The 17,640-nt window shown below is 38.6% G+C and overlaps 2 protein-coding genes across 2 annotated transcripts in view; one reads left to right on the top strand and one right to left on the bottom strand.

The window, feature by feature from the left end:
• Positions 1-225: 225 nt before the first annotated feature.
• Positions 226-5,195, bottom strand: zgc:162592 (uncharacterized protein LOC561993 homolog). Its single transcript, XM_034043144.3, has 2 exons — positions 4,203-5,195; positions 226-3,323 (listed from the first exon to the last, which is right to left on the bottom strand). Exons 1-2 carry the CDS (start codon positions 5,014-5,016, stop codon positions 3,010-3,012), a joined length of 1,128 nt encoding a protein of 375 aa, XP_033899035.1. The 5' UTR covers positions 5,017-5,195; the 3' UTR covers positions 226-3,009.
• A 629-nt stretch (positions 5,196-5,824) lies between these two features.
• Positions 5,825-17,640, top strand: part of LOC117425856 (serine/threonine-protein kinase Nek11-like) — a 44,529-nt gene continuing 32,713 nt past the window's right edge. The window contains exons 1-6 of the mRNA XM_034043143.3: positions 5,825-6,067; positions 6,643-6,833; positions 13,335-13,500; positions 15,513-15,631; positions 16,067-16,131; positions 16,235-16,361. Of these exons, the coding sequence (XP_033899034.3) occupies positions 6,676-6,833; positions 13,335-13,500; positions 15,513-15,631; positions 16,067-16,131; positions 16,235-16,361 (635 nt within the window). The 5' untranslated portion in view covers positions 5,825-6,067; positions 6,643-6,675. The remainder of the gene's footprint in view (positions 6,068-6,642; positions 6,834-13,334; positions 13,501-15,512; positions 15,632-16,066; positions 16,132-16,234; positions 16,362-17,640) is intronic.

Below are 17,640 nucleotides of genomic sequence, written 5' to 3'. Positions count from 1 at the left end.
GGAAAAGCATTTTCTTCAGATATATGGAAAAGCAATATGTCCGAACATAGGTACGACCGCTCGACTACATCCTGGTTCACAGGGACTTTATCCCTGGCAAGGATAATAAATCTGCATACCATGGTCATACAAAGGGCTTAAGTTGCTTAACATTACCAGCCTATAAAAGCCAAATATTGAAGAAACCTAGATGAAAAAAAATAATAAAATTTACACACACCACCATTTACAATGAAGGCGTAAAGCTTTATTGTCTTAACAATTCAACTTTTTTTGCAAATACAAAACAAAAATAAGCACTTTCTTAAATCACAAAAATTTTATAAATCAATTTGTTCATTTTTTTTTCATTTTTTTATAACAGTAAAACAAAACATTTAACAAATACGGTATGATACACAATAAATTAATCAATATCTTTATTAATCTGTTTAATAAATTAAGTAAATACGTTTTTCATGCAATAAACACAAATAGACAATTTCTTAACTATATTATTAATTACCCCATAACACTGTGATACCAGACTACCTATTTAATATTTTATGCCATTACGATAAAATGTTTGACACACGATTCTCCTTTTCTACAACAGAATTAATTCGCCTCTGCCATACCGACAGACTGCGGCTGTAGATTAGTGCAAAAATGTTAAACACTTTCCTATAGAAAATGATATACATTCAGTATTATCTACACTATTATGCTAACATTCATAAACTGAGAATTTAGAACTATGGCAACATTCTAACCAATGGCATTTGCTGGATACTGGGGATGATCTAACCAGTTGATTTACATTGGTAAATGCATGATTCTTCCTTCATTTACCAAATGTCCTTAAATAAGACAATTTCAATGGCAAAAAGATGGAAAAGATTTGCCAGATATCTAAAGCAACCATTTGTATGCATCATATATTTTAAAGACACACGTTGACCCACCTGCTCCCCACAATCCATCCAATGTGTAAACCTTTACTTAAAGAACTGTGGTAGTATATTTGTTTTGTGGGCATTTTTCAGTTTAGTTTTTTTTCCCTTACACTTTTGGATGAAAAAGACCAAGATTACCTGGAATAGTGTTTCTTTGTTTGGGAAGATGAATTCCACATACCCTTGTGTGGATTTCAGCATCCCAAGGTAAGAATTATTTACATTCAAAAGCAGCATTAACAGGGTATTTAAACCATTACAGGACATGGAGTATTTGTTAATTACGTATATTAAATGAGCATTTACAAAATGAATTATTAAAATGCACAGATTGTTTAAACCAGTTATTATACTGCAACCTTCAGATGATATATGACATGAGGATAGTAGATGAACTTTCAAGGTTAAGCATATTCTTCAGATTTCTGAGTACTGGTCCCGATAGGTCTGTTTACTTGTCCACAGCACTTAAGGGAAACAAATATGGCTTGTAGCTGCCATTTAAAGTGCCTGGGATCCCCTACATGGGTTATAAATGGATCTTGCATTCACGGTAGGAAGGGTCGATATTTATTAGAGGCCGTGGCAATTTTTTTTGTGATCTTACCATTTTATGATGTTCACAATTACTGCTGCAATATGCTGCAATAATATATATATATAGTTCATTTGTCTGTTTGTTAAGGGCTTTTTGACTTGGCTTCTCTCCAGTTCTAGTTGCTTGGCATTGACAAGTGAAATGTAGGCGTGATCAGCCAAGGTATCTATAGCGTAGTAAGCCCCAGGACGCCCCAAAGTGGGGCAGAATAAATTATATATTACAAAACATTCCAACTACATTGCAACTATACATTAAAAATAAATAACTTGCTGTGATATTAGTGAGAACTTAACCAGTGCAAAACAAAGAGTTCAGATTATGTGACTTGTGTCAACAACACAGAAATGAATGTGAATTACTCGGTAACAAACAGAAAATAATATTAACTAAGACGGATAGCTTTATGCAGCTTTAAGTGCGAGTACAGAACAGCATGTTGCATCTTTTGGCATAGCTTCCTGTACAGTATTACCAGGTAGGAGGCTACATTAGACTAAATTATATGCTGCACATCCATATATTTTAATAGCAATTTAAATAGACTCCATTGCCCATGAAACAAACAAAAATTGAGGTGGGGTGGAAGGTGGGGAGCAAATGAAGAAATGCATGCAAACCTCATAGATAAAATGGTGTTTCCGTTAACTCCAATTAAGTGTAAACCCCAAAGAACTAGGCAGGTTTTGACTTTTAAAATGAATTTTTTTTTTTTTTTTAAATGTAAGGCAGACTGGGCAGGATTCTAAATGTTGGCAGAGCTGCTTCAAAATCATCCCCAATGATATGCCCCCTTATTCCAGCACCAGCTGTCAATAACTCTTAAGTTTAAATGATCTACTTTCCACAAATGCAAAAATATTCTCATCTCAGTTGTGGATTAGTTATATTTATACTACTCCTGCTCCATATTTAGGGGCTAGTATAATAGGGTAAAAAAACACATAATTAAAAAGGAAAAGAACCTGTAACATAGTTGAACTGAAAAGATTGAATGCCAATAAACTATGTTGCAGGACAAATGTTGGCAACACTTAATCCATATGAATTCTTAGGATTCATTGTGCATTTTTGGCCATTACTGCTTTTTTTTCCCAAAACATTTATGCAAGATATTCTAAAACATGATATTTAACCTTAAAAAAGACCCATTGTGGCAGATGTCAAATACATAAAGACCCTGAAACACAAAGCATTGTTTTCTGGTAGCTGTTGAAGCAACTATTTGTAGATAATAATTTTCACTATAATGCTGAAAATAATGTTTTGTTGGTTAAACTTTGCACGTTGAGAAAATGTTCCAAATAGGTTTCTAGTTGCCCGAAACTTGCATTGTGTTTCATGTGGAAACATCACTGTAATCAAGTTGCTCCAAGTATGATGGAGAGTTGACAGATGCACCCAACCAAGCGACTGGTTGTTTGTTCAGTGTGCAACAATGCAAGTACCTGGCTGAAGGGAAAAAGCAACATGCTGTTATAGGTAGCTCTCTGTGGCATGGTGGGGCAGCAGGGTGCAGCTGGAGGACATGCTGCAAGAACGCTCTGGAATGGAATTGTTGTTCTCCCATGCTTGACTCACCGCACTGATGTCAGCTGGGCCCCTGATCCCCACTCCCATGCCCACCTCAGGGAACACTGGCAGACACAGCCTCCGCCCCAGCAGCTGGAACTTCCTGCGGAAGCTGCGGTTCAGCCAGAAGTAGACGATGCAGTTGAGAAAGCCATTAGCACTGGGCAGCCACACTGCCACAAACTCCACCCACTCCGGAACTCTGTGCCGGGAAATTGCTGACGAGGAAGAAAAAAAACAATAACAACAATAATAATAATAATAATAATAATATGACTGGGATACCAATTGTGTGTAATGCTATTCTTCGGAAGTTGATTTCCTTTGATACATTTTGACAATTTATCTATTTGAAATATGACCTTCCAACTGCAACCCACTAACCTCTGAGAGTCTGGGAAGCCACTGCCTTGACTGTCAAGGAAATTGAACAATAAGTGTTGCTGAATGAGGCGAACTATACCCAGCCAGTTTTCCTCTTACCCTGAGAAAGCAGGCTCCAAAGTAAACAGCCGTCTGAGATAGATTCCTGGGTAGTGGACTTTAACTACCCAGGGTGGTTACAGGATTTAAAACCCCCTTTCACTGCTGGCACGCAATTCCACAATATGATAACTAGTAAAATGAATGATTCCCAACTCCACATATTAACAATCACTGAAAGTTAATTCAATTGCAACCGTAATAAAACAAAAAAAATTATACATACATCAGACGCTAATCAATAACCTTTGGGAACAGTTTAGTTTGCTAACTTCTTGTAGCTTCACAGTGGCTGAGGATGACGAGGAGGGGTTTCTTAAAATGTTTGGCGGATACGAAATGAACTGCAGGACAAGTAAGATTAATTTTAAATTCAAAGCAGTTTTTTTTTTTTAACTTTAGAAATGCTTACAAATGTATCCTGTTTGCACACGGGGAAAAGTAACAAACTTGGGAATAAAGTACAGTTACAATCAAATACCGGTACATCCTAAACATGATTGTGAGACCATGGTAAGAGCCTAGACAACTTTATATTGCTTTAGGTAGTTAAGTGCTAACCGTTTGAGAACGAACGAAAAAAACAAACAAACAAAAAGCGAACATGTACTTGCCTGTGTAGAGGATGGTGATCATACATGGGGTCCAGCACGTGTAGAAAACAATCATAACGGGCACGAGGACCCTGGAGGCAGAGTCCGGGCTGCTGCGGACCCCCAGCTTGTAATTTCTGAACTTCTTTCTTTGTCTCCTGGCTGTAAACCACAGACGGAAATTGGCAAACGTCATGATGATTGAGCAGGGGAAAAAAATGAGGGCTGTCAGAGTGAGGGAATACGCGACATTACTTGAGTAATCAGGGTTGCAAACTAAGGAGGCGCTGGAGAAGTACACTTTCACGATGCCACCAGGAATGGAAATCGGCAACAGTAGCACAGGTGGAAAGAACCAAGCTACCGCGATCAGAGCTCGGATCCTGTTTTTCGTCAACACGATGGGGTACTTCAGTGGGTAGAACACAGAGATGTATCTCTCCAGGCTTATGGTGGCCAGCGAGTAGATACAAGAGGCGAAAATCGACGAGTTGAAAAATGCCACCACATGGCAGTACGAGTCTGGCTCGTCTTTGTATTCCCTAACCAGGCTTCCGTAGAGGTTTAATGGCATTACGATGAGTGCCAAGGCTGCGTCCGCACCAGTAAGGGAAATCAAAAAGTACCGGGTATTTTTAGACCAGCCAGCTACCGAGGAAGCGATCACCAAGATGACGGCCAGGTTACCCAAAATGATCAATGTCCCGAGCACGGATATAATGCAGATTTTGGCAGCCCGGTTGGAGAGTTCGCTAGTTTCATATGTAGAGTTGCTTACATTCACAGTGGCGCCGTCGTTCTCCAGCGATAACGTTAAATTATGGATGTTAAACATGATGTTTGTTGGTTACCAATTATGGTTATTGTTATTAAAATATAAGCTGCACTAAACATACCAAGACAAACAGACATACACAAACATGTGATTTTTCATGATAAAGACAAACTCTACTCATTGCAACTCTACGAGTTTAAATAGATCACCTACTGCAGATGAGCCCTTGGGTCAGCTGACGACCCCAACTAATTAACGTTGCTTCTCATGGGGCCTAATTTAAAAAGACAGGGACAACATTTTTTTTTTTTTAATTTCTCTGTCTGAGGTAAAGCCACGGCGTAATAAGTCTGCCCGCACTGGTTCGAAGTTTCCATTCTTCCTTTAACTTAATCACTGTGTCATTTACCTCCGATATTAGCATTACACAAATATATGACACAAGTTTAATCAATAAAGGCTAACCTAAAAAACGAACTAAAAAAACTGCATCTTTTCATGCACTGTATTGCTTACCTAAATCTGCGAACCTTGTAATCAGATAAATACTGGTCTTTTATTATTAGTATGTAAAATGTTTTGGTCAGGTGTAAGAATATGCCCACATTGTGTAATGCACATTTTTATTATTTTGTACCGAAATTAGTCATTAAGAGCAGTGTTGTGGACGACAGGACCTGAGTTGTCAAGGCAACCTCTTCCAAACACATTCTATGGCATGCAGGAGTGTCGTTGCCAAATGTATCACGTTTTTTTTTTTTTTTTTTTTTTTTTTAAGATATACTAACACAACATCTTAGGGTTTGTAAACTAAAATACACACAATGTTTTGGAAACCTCCCACAGACAGCCTGCAAATTTACAACTTGGCAAAGTTGAAAGACAAACTACTTATATTAATTCAAATGTCCTCCAGCTTCTCTGTGGCTACTTATGCTTTACGCAGTACCTGCTGTACCTGCACATGTGCTGGCCTGTACGCTCTCCTGCACCTCTCTCTCTTTCTCTCTGTCTCTGGGGTTTGTTAGCAAAGATTACACGCAGGCGCGCAGCACTAGTTTCTCAGAAGGTATTGTTATTTTACAGGTAGAAGGTGTTCACCTTGCAGCAGGTTAGTGGGGCAAGACTGGAATACAGCAAAAGGGCTGTTATATTTGTTTATTATATATGTTATATCTTATATGTACATTTACTGTTTTGTATTCATTATTTCTAATTAAACATGGTGCAGTTGATTATTAAATCAGTTACGCTCGTGGCTTTAAGATTATTTGGAAGACGTTATGCCACTCATTTCTACTGTGTGACAATCAGTCTATCTACAGGAGCTTATTTCTAAGTTTACCAGATATGCATTGTTATTTTACTGTGTTTCTGTACAATTATTTTAAAATAATAATAATAATAATAATAATAATAATAATAATAATAATAATAATAATAATAATAATAATAGTAATAATTTTGTTTACTGAATGACAATGAAAAAAGCTGGGTAAAAACAGCATAACCAACAGCATATTGAAAAGATAGATCATTGTTTTTTGCCCCTTAGAATACAGTATGTGTATATCTCCTCTGTTTCCTAGTTACAAAGAGTATTGTCTGGAGACAAGTCTCATTTTACTGCCTAATAAGCCCTTGCACACAGTAGTCAGTCTTTCTGTTTTTCTCTCTGATATATAGGAGGAGAGGAGGAACCTCTCCCCCTTCTGAGCCATGGAGTCTCTCCTGAACCCTGAACCCCACCTCACTTCACTGTTTAGCCCCGGGGCAAGTGTTGCTGGGAGATACACTGTTCAGAGGAAGCTGGGAAGCGGCAGCTTTGCCTCTGTTTACTTGGTATTGGACAGCAAGTCCAAGATTAACGAGGACAAGTGAGTAATATCTTTGTCAACGAGCTAAACATAATACAATACATGTCAATGGGTGGGGATTAGTCTATTGGACCCCTGTCCCAATGCATGTCCAACTGCAAGTTTTACACAGTGTTGTCTACTGGGGACAAAATACATTAGAAACACCTGTAGCATGTATCACACACTTGTTGTCCCTGGTGTTGTTTATTTGTCAGTAATTGGATCCCTGCCATGTATTCTGTAATACATACTGTACATGCTGCAGCATCTCACTATTGCAAGACAGCAGGTGTGATAGATTTTGATAGAGAGTTAATTGTAGAAAAATCTCAAAAGTGACAACTCTGCTGATTCCCTTATAAAAGTTTGGAAAGTACTGCACACATTTACTGTGGGGGACTTTTATAAAGGCTGCCAGCCCAAGTAAGCTTTCTTTAAGGAATTAAAGATGGTCAGGATTGAGGAATGGTCATGTTTCCCTCCAGAACACCTTGCAGATTTGTCATGTCGAATCAGTGTTGGCTTGACTGCCTATAATGGCCTTTCATCCTTAGTTACAAGGTGCTGTTTTTTTATTGTTTTTTTGTCTGTTTGCCTGTTTACTTGTTTTTTTCTGTATCTGCCAGTGTTTTCTAAGAGATGTCCATATACACAGAAACCACATAGCTAAGCATGCTATGTGGTTTGTAGTTGTGAAATCCTCCCTGTAGACTGCTTCACACTCCCTTCTGTCAGCAGATTCTGTTTGTTCCTATTTTGTTCACACTGCCAGGTTCTGTCAATAGTTCGTTTTGTGATTTAGGAGGCATTCAGGGTTGTTAAGCAGCTCAGGTTTCCCCTTTAGACAGCAATGGTAGATTTATACACAATGAACAATCTGTAGCCTAGGGGTACTAGGCAGCTATGCAGAATTGACTGCAAACAAAATAATGTGATTATTATTGGGAATTAACAGTAATAAAAAGGGAGGAACATATTGGTACAACCCTTACAAGTCTGTACTTTTTTTTCTTCCTGAGTTCTTATTATTAATTATTTCTTAGCAGACACCCTTATCCAGGACGACTTACAGTTGTTACAAGATATCACATTATTTTTACATACAATTACCCATTTATACAGTTGGGTTTTTACTGGAGCAATCTAGGTAAAGAACCTTGTTCAAGGGTACAGCAGCAGTGTCCCCCACCTGGGATTGAACCCACGACCCTCCGGTCAAGAGTCCGGAGCCCTAACCACTACTCAACACTGCTGCTCGGTTCTCGATTAAGATTCCCCCGATGTTAGCATGTTTTATGTAATGACGACAGACTTAACAGCCTATTGAAATAAACTTTTTATTACAAAACTATCTTTTTATGAGTGTAGATATTTTCAATTATAACGTTCTCTACAAAAGGGCACGGCCTACAGTATGCTCTGTAAATCCTTTTCACAATCTGGTCAATTGCAAAACCATGTTTAGGTTGATATCAGCTTCATGACCTGTGGTTCTGTACCTGCCAAATGCAGTGTCTACACTGCAAACATTTCCCCTATTGTCCAACTTCACAGACTTCCATTATTCTCCTATGAATCTTATCATGGGTACTGGTCCTAAGTCACTTTCCATTTCATTTGTCAACTGTGCTCCTTGGCATTTCTCTGTCTCTAATTGTAGCACCCATTCACAGTTTTCACAGTAATTGTAGCTAACAAAATAATCGTCAGTCAATAGCAGAAGCATTTGATTGGTTATTGACAGGAAAGAAGCCAGCGATGGGGACAATTTCACCCTTGAGATGAAATTACCTAGGAAGTGCAGGACAGTCTAAACTATGGCTTGCAAACAGAGATTTCTTTAAGCAAGAGTAGTACCAGATATCATGTTTTAAAATGAAAATACACGTTCGCTAAAACATGTGTTTCTTTCATATCGACTTGGGTCGATATAATTTTATATAAGGAAGAGCACTGTCACTTCTGCTGTAAATGTCTGGGAGCATTTCTTCACTGAAAACATTGGCAGCCCGACTATATCACAAATGGAGTCTCTGTGTTTCTGATCTTGCTCCCTCCATTATGCACACTCTCAACCTGTCCCTGGACTCTGGCTCAGTTCCTGCTGCCCTTAAGCTTGCCCGAGTTACGCCGGTACTCAAAAAACCCTCCCTCGACCCGGCTGACTTATCTAATTTCCGTTCCATCTCCAATCTCCCTTTTCTCTCAAAAACTCTGGAAAGGGCTGTAGCCTGTCAGCTGATGAAACATCTCACAGACAACAATCTGCTTGAATCTCTACAGTCTGGTTTCCGGCAAACGCTGAAACAGTACTGAAGCTGCTCTGCTCTGGATTGTGAATGACCTCCTACTCAATGCTGATGCTGGTGCTCCCTCTGTGCTTGTCCTCCTTGACCTAATAGATCATGGCATTCTTTTTGACCGCAGTATGCTGGAATCTCTGGAACCTGTCTCTCTTGGATGTCCTCTTACCTATCCGGATGCATGCAGTCTGTTTTCTATGCTGGACACAGTGGTGTTGCAAACCCAGTCACTTGTGGTGTCCCCCAAGGATCTGTTCTTGGGCCCCTTCTCTTCAATATCTACATGTTTCCCTTGGTTCACCTCATCCGCCAACACAGCCTCATGTTTCATTCCTATGCTGACGACACCCAGCTCTACTTAAAAGTCGACCCTGGTAGCCCCTCTGCCATGGTCAGGCTCTCGGCTTGCATTTAAGACATGTCTGCCAATTTTCTTCAGCTGAACACTAGCAAATCTGAACTTGAGAATCTAAATATAGCTGCCCTGAACCTCGAAAACTGTCTGCTGCTGCCTTCCCCCACAGCACGAAGCCTTGGTGTACTTCTTGACGCAACCTCTCCTTTGATGCCCACATCTCCTCCGTAGTCTTCCTTCTACCATCTTCAAAACATCTCCAGAGTCCGTCCCTGCCTTTTCCTCTCGGATACGTAGATACTTTGTCATGCATTTGTCTCCTCTCGACTACTGCAACTCTTTATACGGTGGTCTCCCGGCACACACCATAAACCAACTGCAGCTAGTTCAGAATGCCGCTGCCAGGATCCTTACCAGACGTAAAAAACGTGATCACATCACCCCCTGTCTTGCCCAGCTGCACTGGCTACCTGTAACGTTCAGGATTATTTTCAAAACTCTCCTGCTCACCTAAAATGCCCTTCATCACACAGGTCCTGAGTACCTCCTCAACCTGCTGACCTGCTATGTCCCTGCCCGCAAGCTGAGGTCCTCCGACTCTGGTCTGCTTGTTATCCGCAACCAAAATGCACTACACTTGGAGAACGCTCGTTTAGCTTCATGGCTCCGACTCTTTGGAACTCTCTCCTAGCTTTGGTGCGTGATGCTCCCATCGTCACTCGCTTTAAATCAACTCTCAAGACCCACCTGTTCTCCCTTGCTTTCCATGCTCTTTAAGTCTGATATCTGCTATTAGCTGCTGTGTTGCTGCTACTATTTCATGTATTTTGCTACTATCATGTATTATGCACTTTCCACTGTATTTAATGTATTATGCATTTTTTTTACTGTATATCATGCATTATGCATTTCTCTGTATTTAAAGTATTATTTCTTGTTGTTACTGCATCTGGTAAAGCATTTTGTGATGGTGGTCTACTATGAAAGGCGCTATATAAAATAAAGATTGATAAAAATAAAGATTGATTAATCCTGGTGACTTTTCTCTCCTCCTCTGTCTGATAATGCTGTCAAGATACACAAATTACCAGGAGATTAGTTGCTTCCCCTTGCTGACACTGCAAGCGCTGCAAAGGCAGACAAAATGTTAGCAAACAGACCCTCTGTGCCACTGCCATCATTACACGCTTGAGCCATTTATAACAGCAACCTTCTCTTTCTTTAGACAGTACTGATTGCTACAATTCTGTACTGCATTTACTATTTAATAATTGTAATTTGAAAACTTTGATTTGATGATACCTTTTTTCAATTTAGAGTAAAATACTGAAGCTTTAATGTCCAGCAAACATATAATCTTTGTTTTTGTGTAGTTCAGATAACAGCTGCAAAATTTAAGCAGGAGGCAGAAGCCCACTTCACACTGGGCCTTGGCCATTATAGAAATGTCAACGTTACTATCTACTGTGATTGTATCTGGTAGCACTATGACAGTCAAGGATATTGCAGTGTGAGGATGCCATGATCATTTTAAGTTATATGTGTGTTGGTGGGAGGTTGACAGTGATTGATGTGCACATGAATTACTTTATTTCACTGAAATAATAAATTATTTCATGAGTGGACACTTGCCAGATGTTGAGTGATAGAAAACTGACTAATAGAAGTGTGTGTGTTTATTTATTTACCAAGCTGTGCTCTGTATCTAAACTGCCTGGCGCTTCACCTGATAACAAGGATCTGTCAGACTGGACAAAACCCAACTGACAGGTGCTCTTGACATGGGTATTTGCAGTGCTATAAAATCTGTATTGTTTTTCTAGGATGAGAACTACCGGCAGGCAGCAACAGACAATCACACAGTTGCAAGTAAAAAAAAAAAATAAAAAAAGGTTAATATTACAATATAATTATAAGACATAAAATAACATCAATAAGAAATTAGTTTTACTTAATATGGTCCTTTTGTTTAGTCCATGTAGTCAACTGCAAAATTCTCAAGCAAGCTGGCAATTTGTTTGAAGAATGCGGGATTTGAAAAACAGAAGCTGTCCCCGGGTTTAATCCTGCTTTCTTCACCATGAGATTGTATATAGAACTAGGATGTTTCCAAATAACTAAATAACATATACTCCAAACAATTAGAATCAACTGCCATACCACTGTCAATAGTGCCACCATGTGCAGCCAGCACTGCAAAGTGTTTAAAATGTTATGGAGGAGATAAAAGACCATTCCTCAGTACAATAATTTCTACCTCATTTCAAAAGAAGTTTAAGTTTTGACTGAAGAAAAGTGAGATAGCATAAATACAAGGACACCATTTACATAACTAATCTGTGAAATCTGACAGCTCAAAACTAACAACTTTCATAAATATACACAACAGTTTTTATTTATTTATTTTTTTTATTACTGTACAGGGCAAGGCAATTTGACATGCTATTTGCAAATTATCTTAACAAAAAATATTCAAGGACAATGTATGCTTTCAATTATACAATCTTTTTGAACAGTGTATATGGACTATACTATATGAGCTTGTTAAAACACATTTTGAAGTAGAATGCGATATTGTTCACAAAGGAGCAGATAATCAGCATTCGCTGAAAAAAACAAGAGGTGTTTGTAGCAAGTGCTCAGCACAAGAACAAATGAGTTCACAACATATTTTTTTTTAAATGTGACGTATATAACAAGTGGAGAGATTTGCGCAGAAAGCAGTTTAGAATGCAGCTGTGAAAGAGTTTGATATTGGCCTCAAAAGTGTTAATTCGCAACCCCAAAATAAGTATAAAAAATAAAAAATCAAATCAATGGAGATTTTTTAGTGTATTCATGTTAAGAGGATTCAATGGCATTTAGAGGAAGTTTTTAATTGAAATGAGAGCCTTCCATTATTATCTGAATAAGTACATTTACACAGAGACTACCTTGCTTGAACAAGGTCATCTTTTATGAGCACAGATGTTTTTTTTATTAGGATTTCAAAAGCAGGATGTTCATTTTCCTACAGTACATGCGCCGTGGTTGGTTCTTGACATGTGTAACATAAGCTGTTTGATTTTCACTTCACAAAAAACTGCACAATTAGCATGGTGGTGAAAGCAATGCTGTGACAGAAAATCTAACTGCATAAGGTTTTAAGCAGTTCCCAAATAAGGGTAGAATCCTCTTTATTTTTTCTTATGGGCTAAAAGATTATATAGAAATAAACATGCATGCATAATAAATATCACTAAACCATTGTTTTTAATAATTCATTTCTGCTGCAAATGCAATCTAATCTCATATATCCCCACAGCGAGTTGCTTGACAAGAGTAAAATATCTTAATTTTGGTAGACAGCATTCATTCAGGAAAACAAAGCCCTCTGTGCAACCCAGTAATTGTATCCACTGAAAATGCACACTGCTAATAAGAGGGTGCTGATTAAATAAACCGCTGCAAGTCATTTTTATATGGAAATTAGCTTAATTGGTATGGAACAGGATTGCACATATCATTTTTATGTGAGTGTATGATGGCTTTTGCTGTTGCAATAATAGTCTTGTTTTATATCCATGAGACCTGAAAATATCCTAGGTGGGTATATAGGATTCCCGATTTTCATCTGTAGCCGAGGTCCAACCATAATGCCTCCCCAGGCCCTAATACTGCTACCACCAAAAAGATCTACTGTGCTGCAGTGCTCCATATGCTTTCCACACAAAGTTTTTAATAGATTCATGTTATACATTAAGAACAGCCTTTTCAAAGGGACCAGTGTGCAATATTGGCAATGCAGAGAAATAGACTCCAAGTGATTCCAAGTGGTGAAGTGTTTTTTTCATCTTGTTGTTTTCCTGTCTTTTCTTACAGGAAAGTTCTGAAGAGAATCCTTGTGGGGGAGCTGAAAGGAGACGAGACGGTGTCCTTTGCTAAAGAAGCCCAGCTTCTGTCCAGTCTGGAGCACCCAGCCATCGTTCACTTCTACTGCAGCTTTGTGGAGCTCGATTCCTTCTGTATCGCCACGGAGTACTGCGAGGTACCCACCCAACACTGCATTTCTACACTCTGTCATGTATTTAAGATTTCAGAAGTAAAACAAAATCAAGTAAACGGCTAATGTCTTCATTAGGGTGGTGATTGTTTAAAATCCTCTCTGATTGAGCACGCACACACTCTGCAAAGGTCCAAAACCCACAGTGTCTCTCTTACTCACACACACACAAACTTGTGCACCTATCAAAGTATGAGCTTCACACATATTTTACAACTTTCACTAGCAATTAGTATAACTGTTTACCAGCATATAATACTTTTTTTATACTGTCCTGACAGACGTATCTCCTAATTGCAGTGATCTTTCCCAGTGATTTGAGTTTGCTAACTAAACCTCAAGGAGATACAGTATATTAAGAATGTTCTGGATAACAAGCTCGTAATAACATTAGCACATTTGTTTAAAGGAAATAAATGGTTAGCCGTTAGACTATAGCACATACAGAATGAAAATCAATTTCTGTCTGTTTGAAATAATGCTGAAAAAGCAGACATTTCCTTTATGAATCGGAGACTGGCGTAGCTTTGACACTTGAACTTTCCATGAGATCTCTGAAGGGCATACTTAATCCATTCAGATGTCTGTTTCAGGCGGCATAACATTAAGCACACTGGGCTCATTGCAGTTCTGCTGAATCAGGAAGTGAAATGTCATTTTAATAGATTTTTGTTTAATCTCCCTTCATTTTTTTTTTAAAGATGATTTTGAGTGGTTCTGGGATCTGATGCGCTAATACTGATTTTTTTTTTTTCTGTGTTTGGACCAACAGAACTCAGAGCCATTCAGAGTGATGGCAAACATCTCTCCACATACTGAATTTCTCCAATGCAGTACAGCATAGAGAGAGAATCCAAGTCCAGTTGTTAATTCAACTGATTGCAGGGTTTTACATTTATTAGAAAACGATTCAGTGCCATCAGCCAATTAGCTTTCAGCTCTAGCGGAAATATGAAATATGAAATATTAAAGCATTAATATTAAAGCTCTTTTGTCGCACAGAATCACAATTTCCCATTTTCCCCAAATTGTGTTTTTGTTATACTGTTAACATTTTACTTGACTCCTATTCTGGGCTGATATTTGCATTTGTTTCCCTCATTACCCTTCATTTATCTGATTCTCAGTCAACTAAGAACAGCATTGTAAGGAAGCACCACTCTATTAGGGATATTAACAAAGCTTGTACCACTTTGCTCAACATTGGTATGTATTATGCTGATCAGTAGGTGCTATCTTTTATAAGGGTATTGCATATTTTCAGGTTCAGACTGTATAGTAGCTGACATGTTTAGAACAAACACTTTAAAAGATGGTGTTTAATCTCTTCTAGGAAAAGCTGTCTAATGGGGTTTAACTTCCCTGCCGTTCCTGTTTAATCATGGCAATGAAAACACTGCATGAATATTGCATGTGTCCCTACTGGCTTGGTGTCTTGTTGCACGTTTGTTCTCTGAAGCCTTGCTTATCCCACAGTATCAGTGTTTTTTGTTTAATACATACATTGCCTCTAGAACACCAGCATGAATATTTGATCACCGTTGATTATAAAAATGGTGCATGATCTGCCCATGTTCTCCAGAGAGAAACACTTTCCTATTTTTTCAATTTCAGAAAATACTAATGGAATTCAAGTGGGTCTGCTTCTTTTAAGCTGGGAGGGGGAAAAAAATGTTATATCGGTAAATTATACAAGAGGGCTCTTAGAGTGAGCTTAACCTTTTGGAAATGCACATTCCACGTTTTCTCTGCTGAGCTAGGAGTTCGCGCTGAAAACTGCTAACAGCAGAAAACATAATAGAAAATACATCTCTCCTGTGGAGCTGCCACCCGCTCAGATAGTGGATTAAACTTTGCGTCCTCAGAGCCAGACTGACACTTCAATTAATTGTTTATTCATCGAACAAAAAGTTTGCCACAATAACAGGGTTTCATTCACACCCATTGTTGTCACATTCTGTGGATCTTCTCTTTTAACTGTCTGTTCTCTGCTTCAGGGTGGGGACCTAGACAATAGAATCAGGGACCGCTGGGGTACTGGCAGACTGTTTTCAGAGAGACAGGTGATGGAATGGCTGATTCAGATTCTACTGGGAGTGCAGTACCTGCATGAAAGGTAAGCACTGGTGTTTTACAAGGATATAGTCAAGATGCCCATTCCTACAGCTGCAACACTTCTTTAGCTGTATCTTGAGAACCAAGATTGTAATGCAACTTGGCATGGCCCTTCTTTAGCACATCTCCACCATGTTATCACTTCATGGACCACTTGAATCTACCTGTTCTAAACAGTACTGTATAGCAGGTGGGCCAACAAGGTGACAGTCTCACATGATTGTCCTAGAATTAGGAAGCAAAGACAATGAACGAGCAACTCAAAACAAAACCAAAAAAAATGGCGACAATTATTAAAAACAACTTGCAGGCTTACAATTGGCCTCCCATACACAACATAAGCCGAATCTGTTATTTGTCAATAGAGTAATAAAATCATACACTTCCCGGTTCATTCAATGATCCTGCTCATTCTCTTTGTGGATATGCATTTCAGACTGATATTACACAGAGATCTAAAGACCAAGAACATCTTTTTAAAGAATGGGATGATCAAGATTGGTGAGTATTCTATTAGGTAGAGCTAATGTTGGAAAATAAACCAAGTTTAGATATCCTTGTAGTCTTGAACAGCTCTTACCTGGACACTTTGTATTTTGTCCAGGCGATTTTGGCGTGTCTCGAATCCTGTCTGGGTCCCTTGACTATGCCACCACCTTCACAGGGACTCCCCACTACATGAGTCCAGAGATCTTTACCTGTAGCAGCTACGGCACCAAGTCAGATATCTGGTAAGAGGCAAACAAAGACACTTCATTCGTTCAAAAAATGTTCTCATGGGGATCGAGCCTTGCAATAACGAGTGTATTCCAGTTGCAGACACAAATCACCCTTACAACAAAGCAGTAAATGGCCTTCCTGGGACAAATTACAGTCAAACTAAAGTAAGTGATACATTTATTACTACGCTTACAACTTCTCATTGACAGAAGCTTGTAGTCTTAATGACATGGAATGGCAGTTTGTGTTTACTTGCAAGGGTTAAGTGCAACGTGGCCAACAGGCTGGTTTTAGAGGTGCAATATTTAGAAACTCTTCAGCTTTCTTATATTCAGTATTTTGTCTAGTCTTGCAGAACACTTCCATTTTTACTGTACCTTTCCCTTCAAAGTGAAGTTTAAAGGTTTTAGCCACTTTACTTAATCCATTGGTACATTCTATTGTAGTCTCTTAGTGGAGCCAATACATTTTCACTGAGGAAATACACCTGTAATCATATCTTAGATAATAAGGGTTACATAAAAATAAATATATCAAATAATAATGAATTATGTCTAAACCTGCCAACATAAGATATACTGTATGCATAAAACCTTACCAGAATACTAACATGTCATAAAATTAGGCACTTTGCATTATAGAATAGCATGCATTGTGCCCTGTTAAACACATTGTGATCCCAATGTTCTGCAGAATGCAGCGCAGTGAAAGCAGGGCCGTTGCTTATCTGGAACAACCTTGCTGTTCCAAGCGATTACAACATTTCCACCTCCTCTGGCTTATCTTGATAAAGCACTGCTTTTGCAATTCCTGTAAGGGGCAGTTTTTCTGCAAGTAAATAAGCAATTTGAGATGCACATTCAATTGCTTATCAAGGAGATAAGAGGTCTGTCATCTAATTGCTGAATATGAGCATCGTTATGCAAATTGTTCGGTCCACATGAAATGTCTTGGATAAAAAAAAAAAAAAGTAAATTTTGTCAGTATGTGAAATTACACTATCAGTGCTTTAAATAACGTACCTGTCATTTTTCTTTTCATTGTTAACATCCTGACAATTTTTTACACTTAGAACTTTAAAGTCTGTTTCAAAGCTCTTTTGAAAAGGTCCGCTACAGTTGTAGCAACACGTGGGGACGTGTAATGCTGTATATTTTTCGGAACCCCGCTACTTAGTCTTTAAAGTGCCTCCAAGGTCAAGGTATTGGTGCACCATGATTATGCAGTAGATATGCTTATAAATTGTCTCGCGCCATAGTGATAATCTGTGTAATAATAATCATGCTGGTT

Source organism: Acipenser ruthenus, chromosome 20, assembly GCF_902713425.1.
Source record: "Acipenser ruthenus chromosome 20, fAciRut3.2 maternal haplotype, whole genome shotgun sequence".
NCBI lineage: Eukaryota > Metazoa > Chordata > Actinopteri > Acipenseriformes > Acipenseridae > Acipenser > Acipenser ruthenus.
The sequence above is the reverse complement of the archived record's forward strand: the minus strand, read 5'-3'. Positions and strand labels throughout refer to the sequence as shown.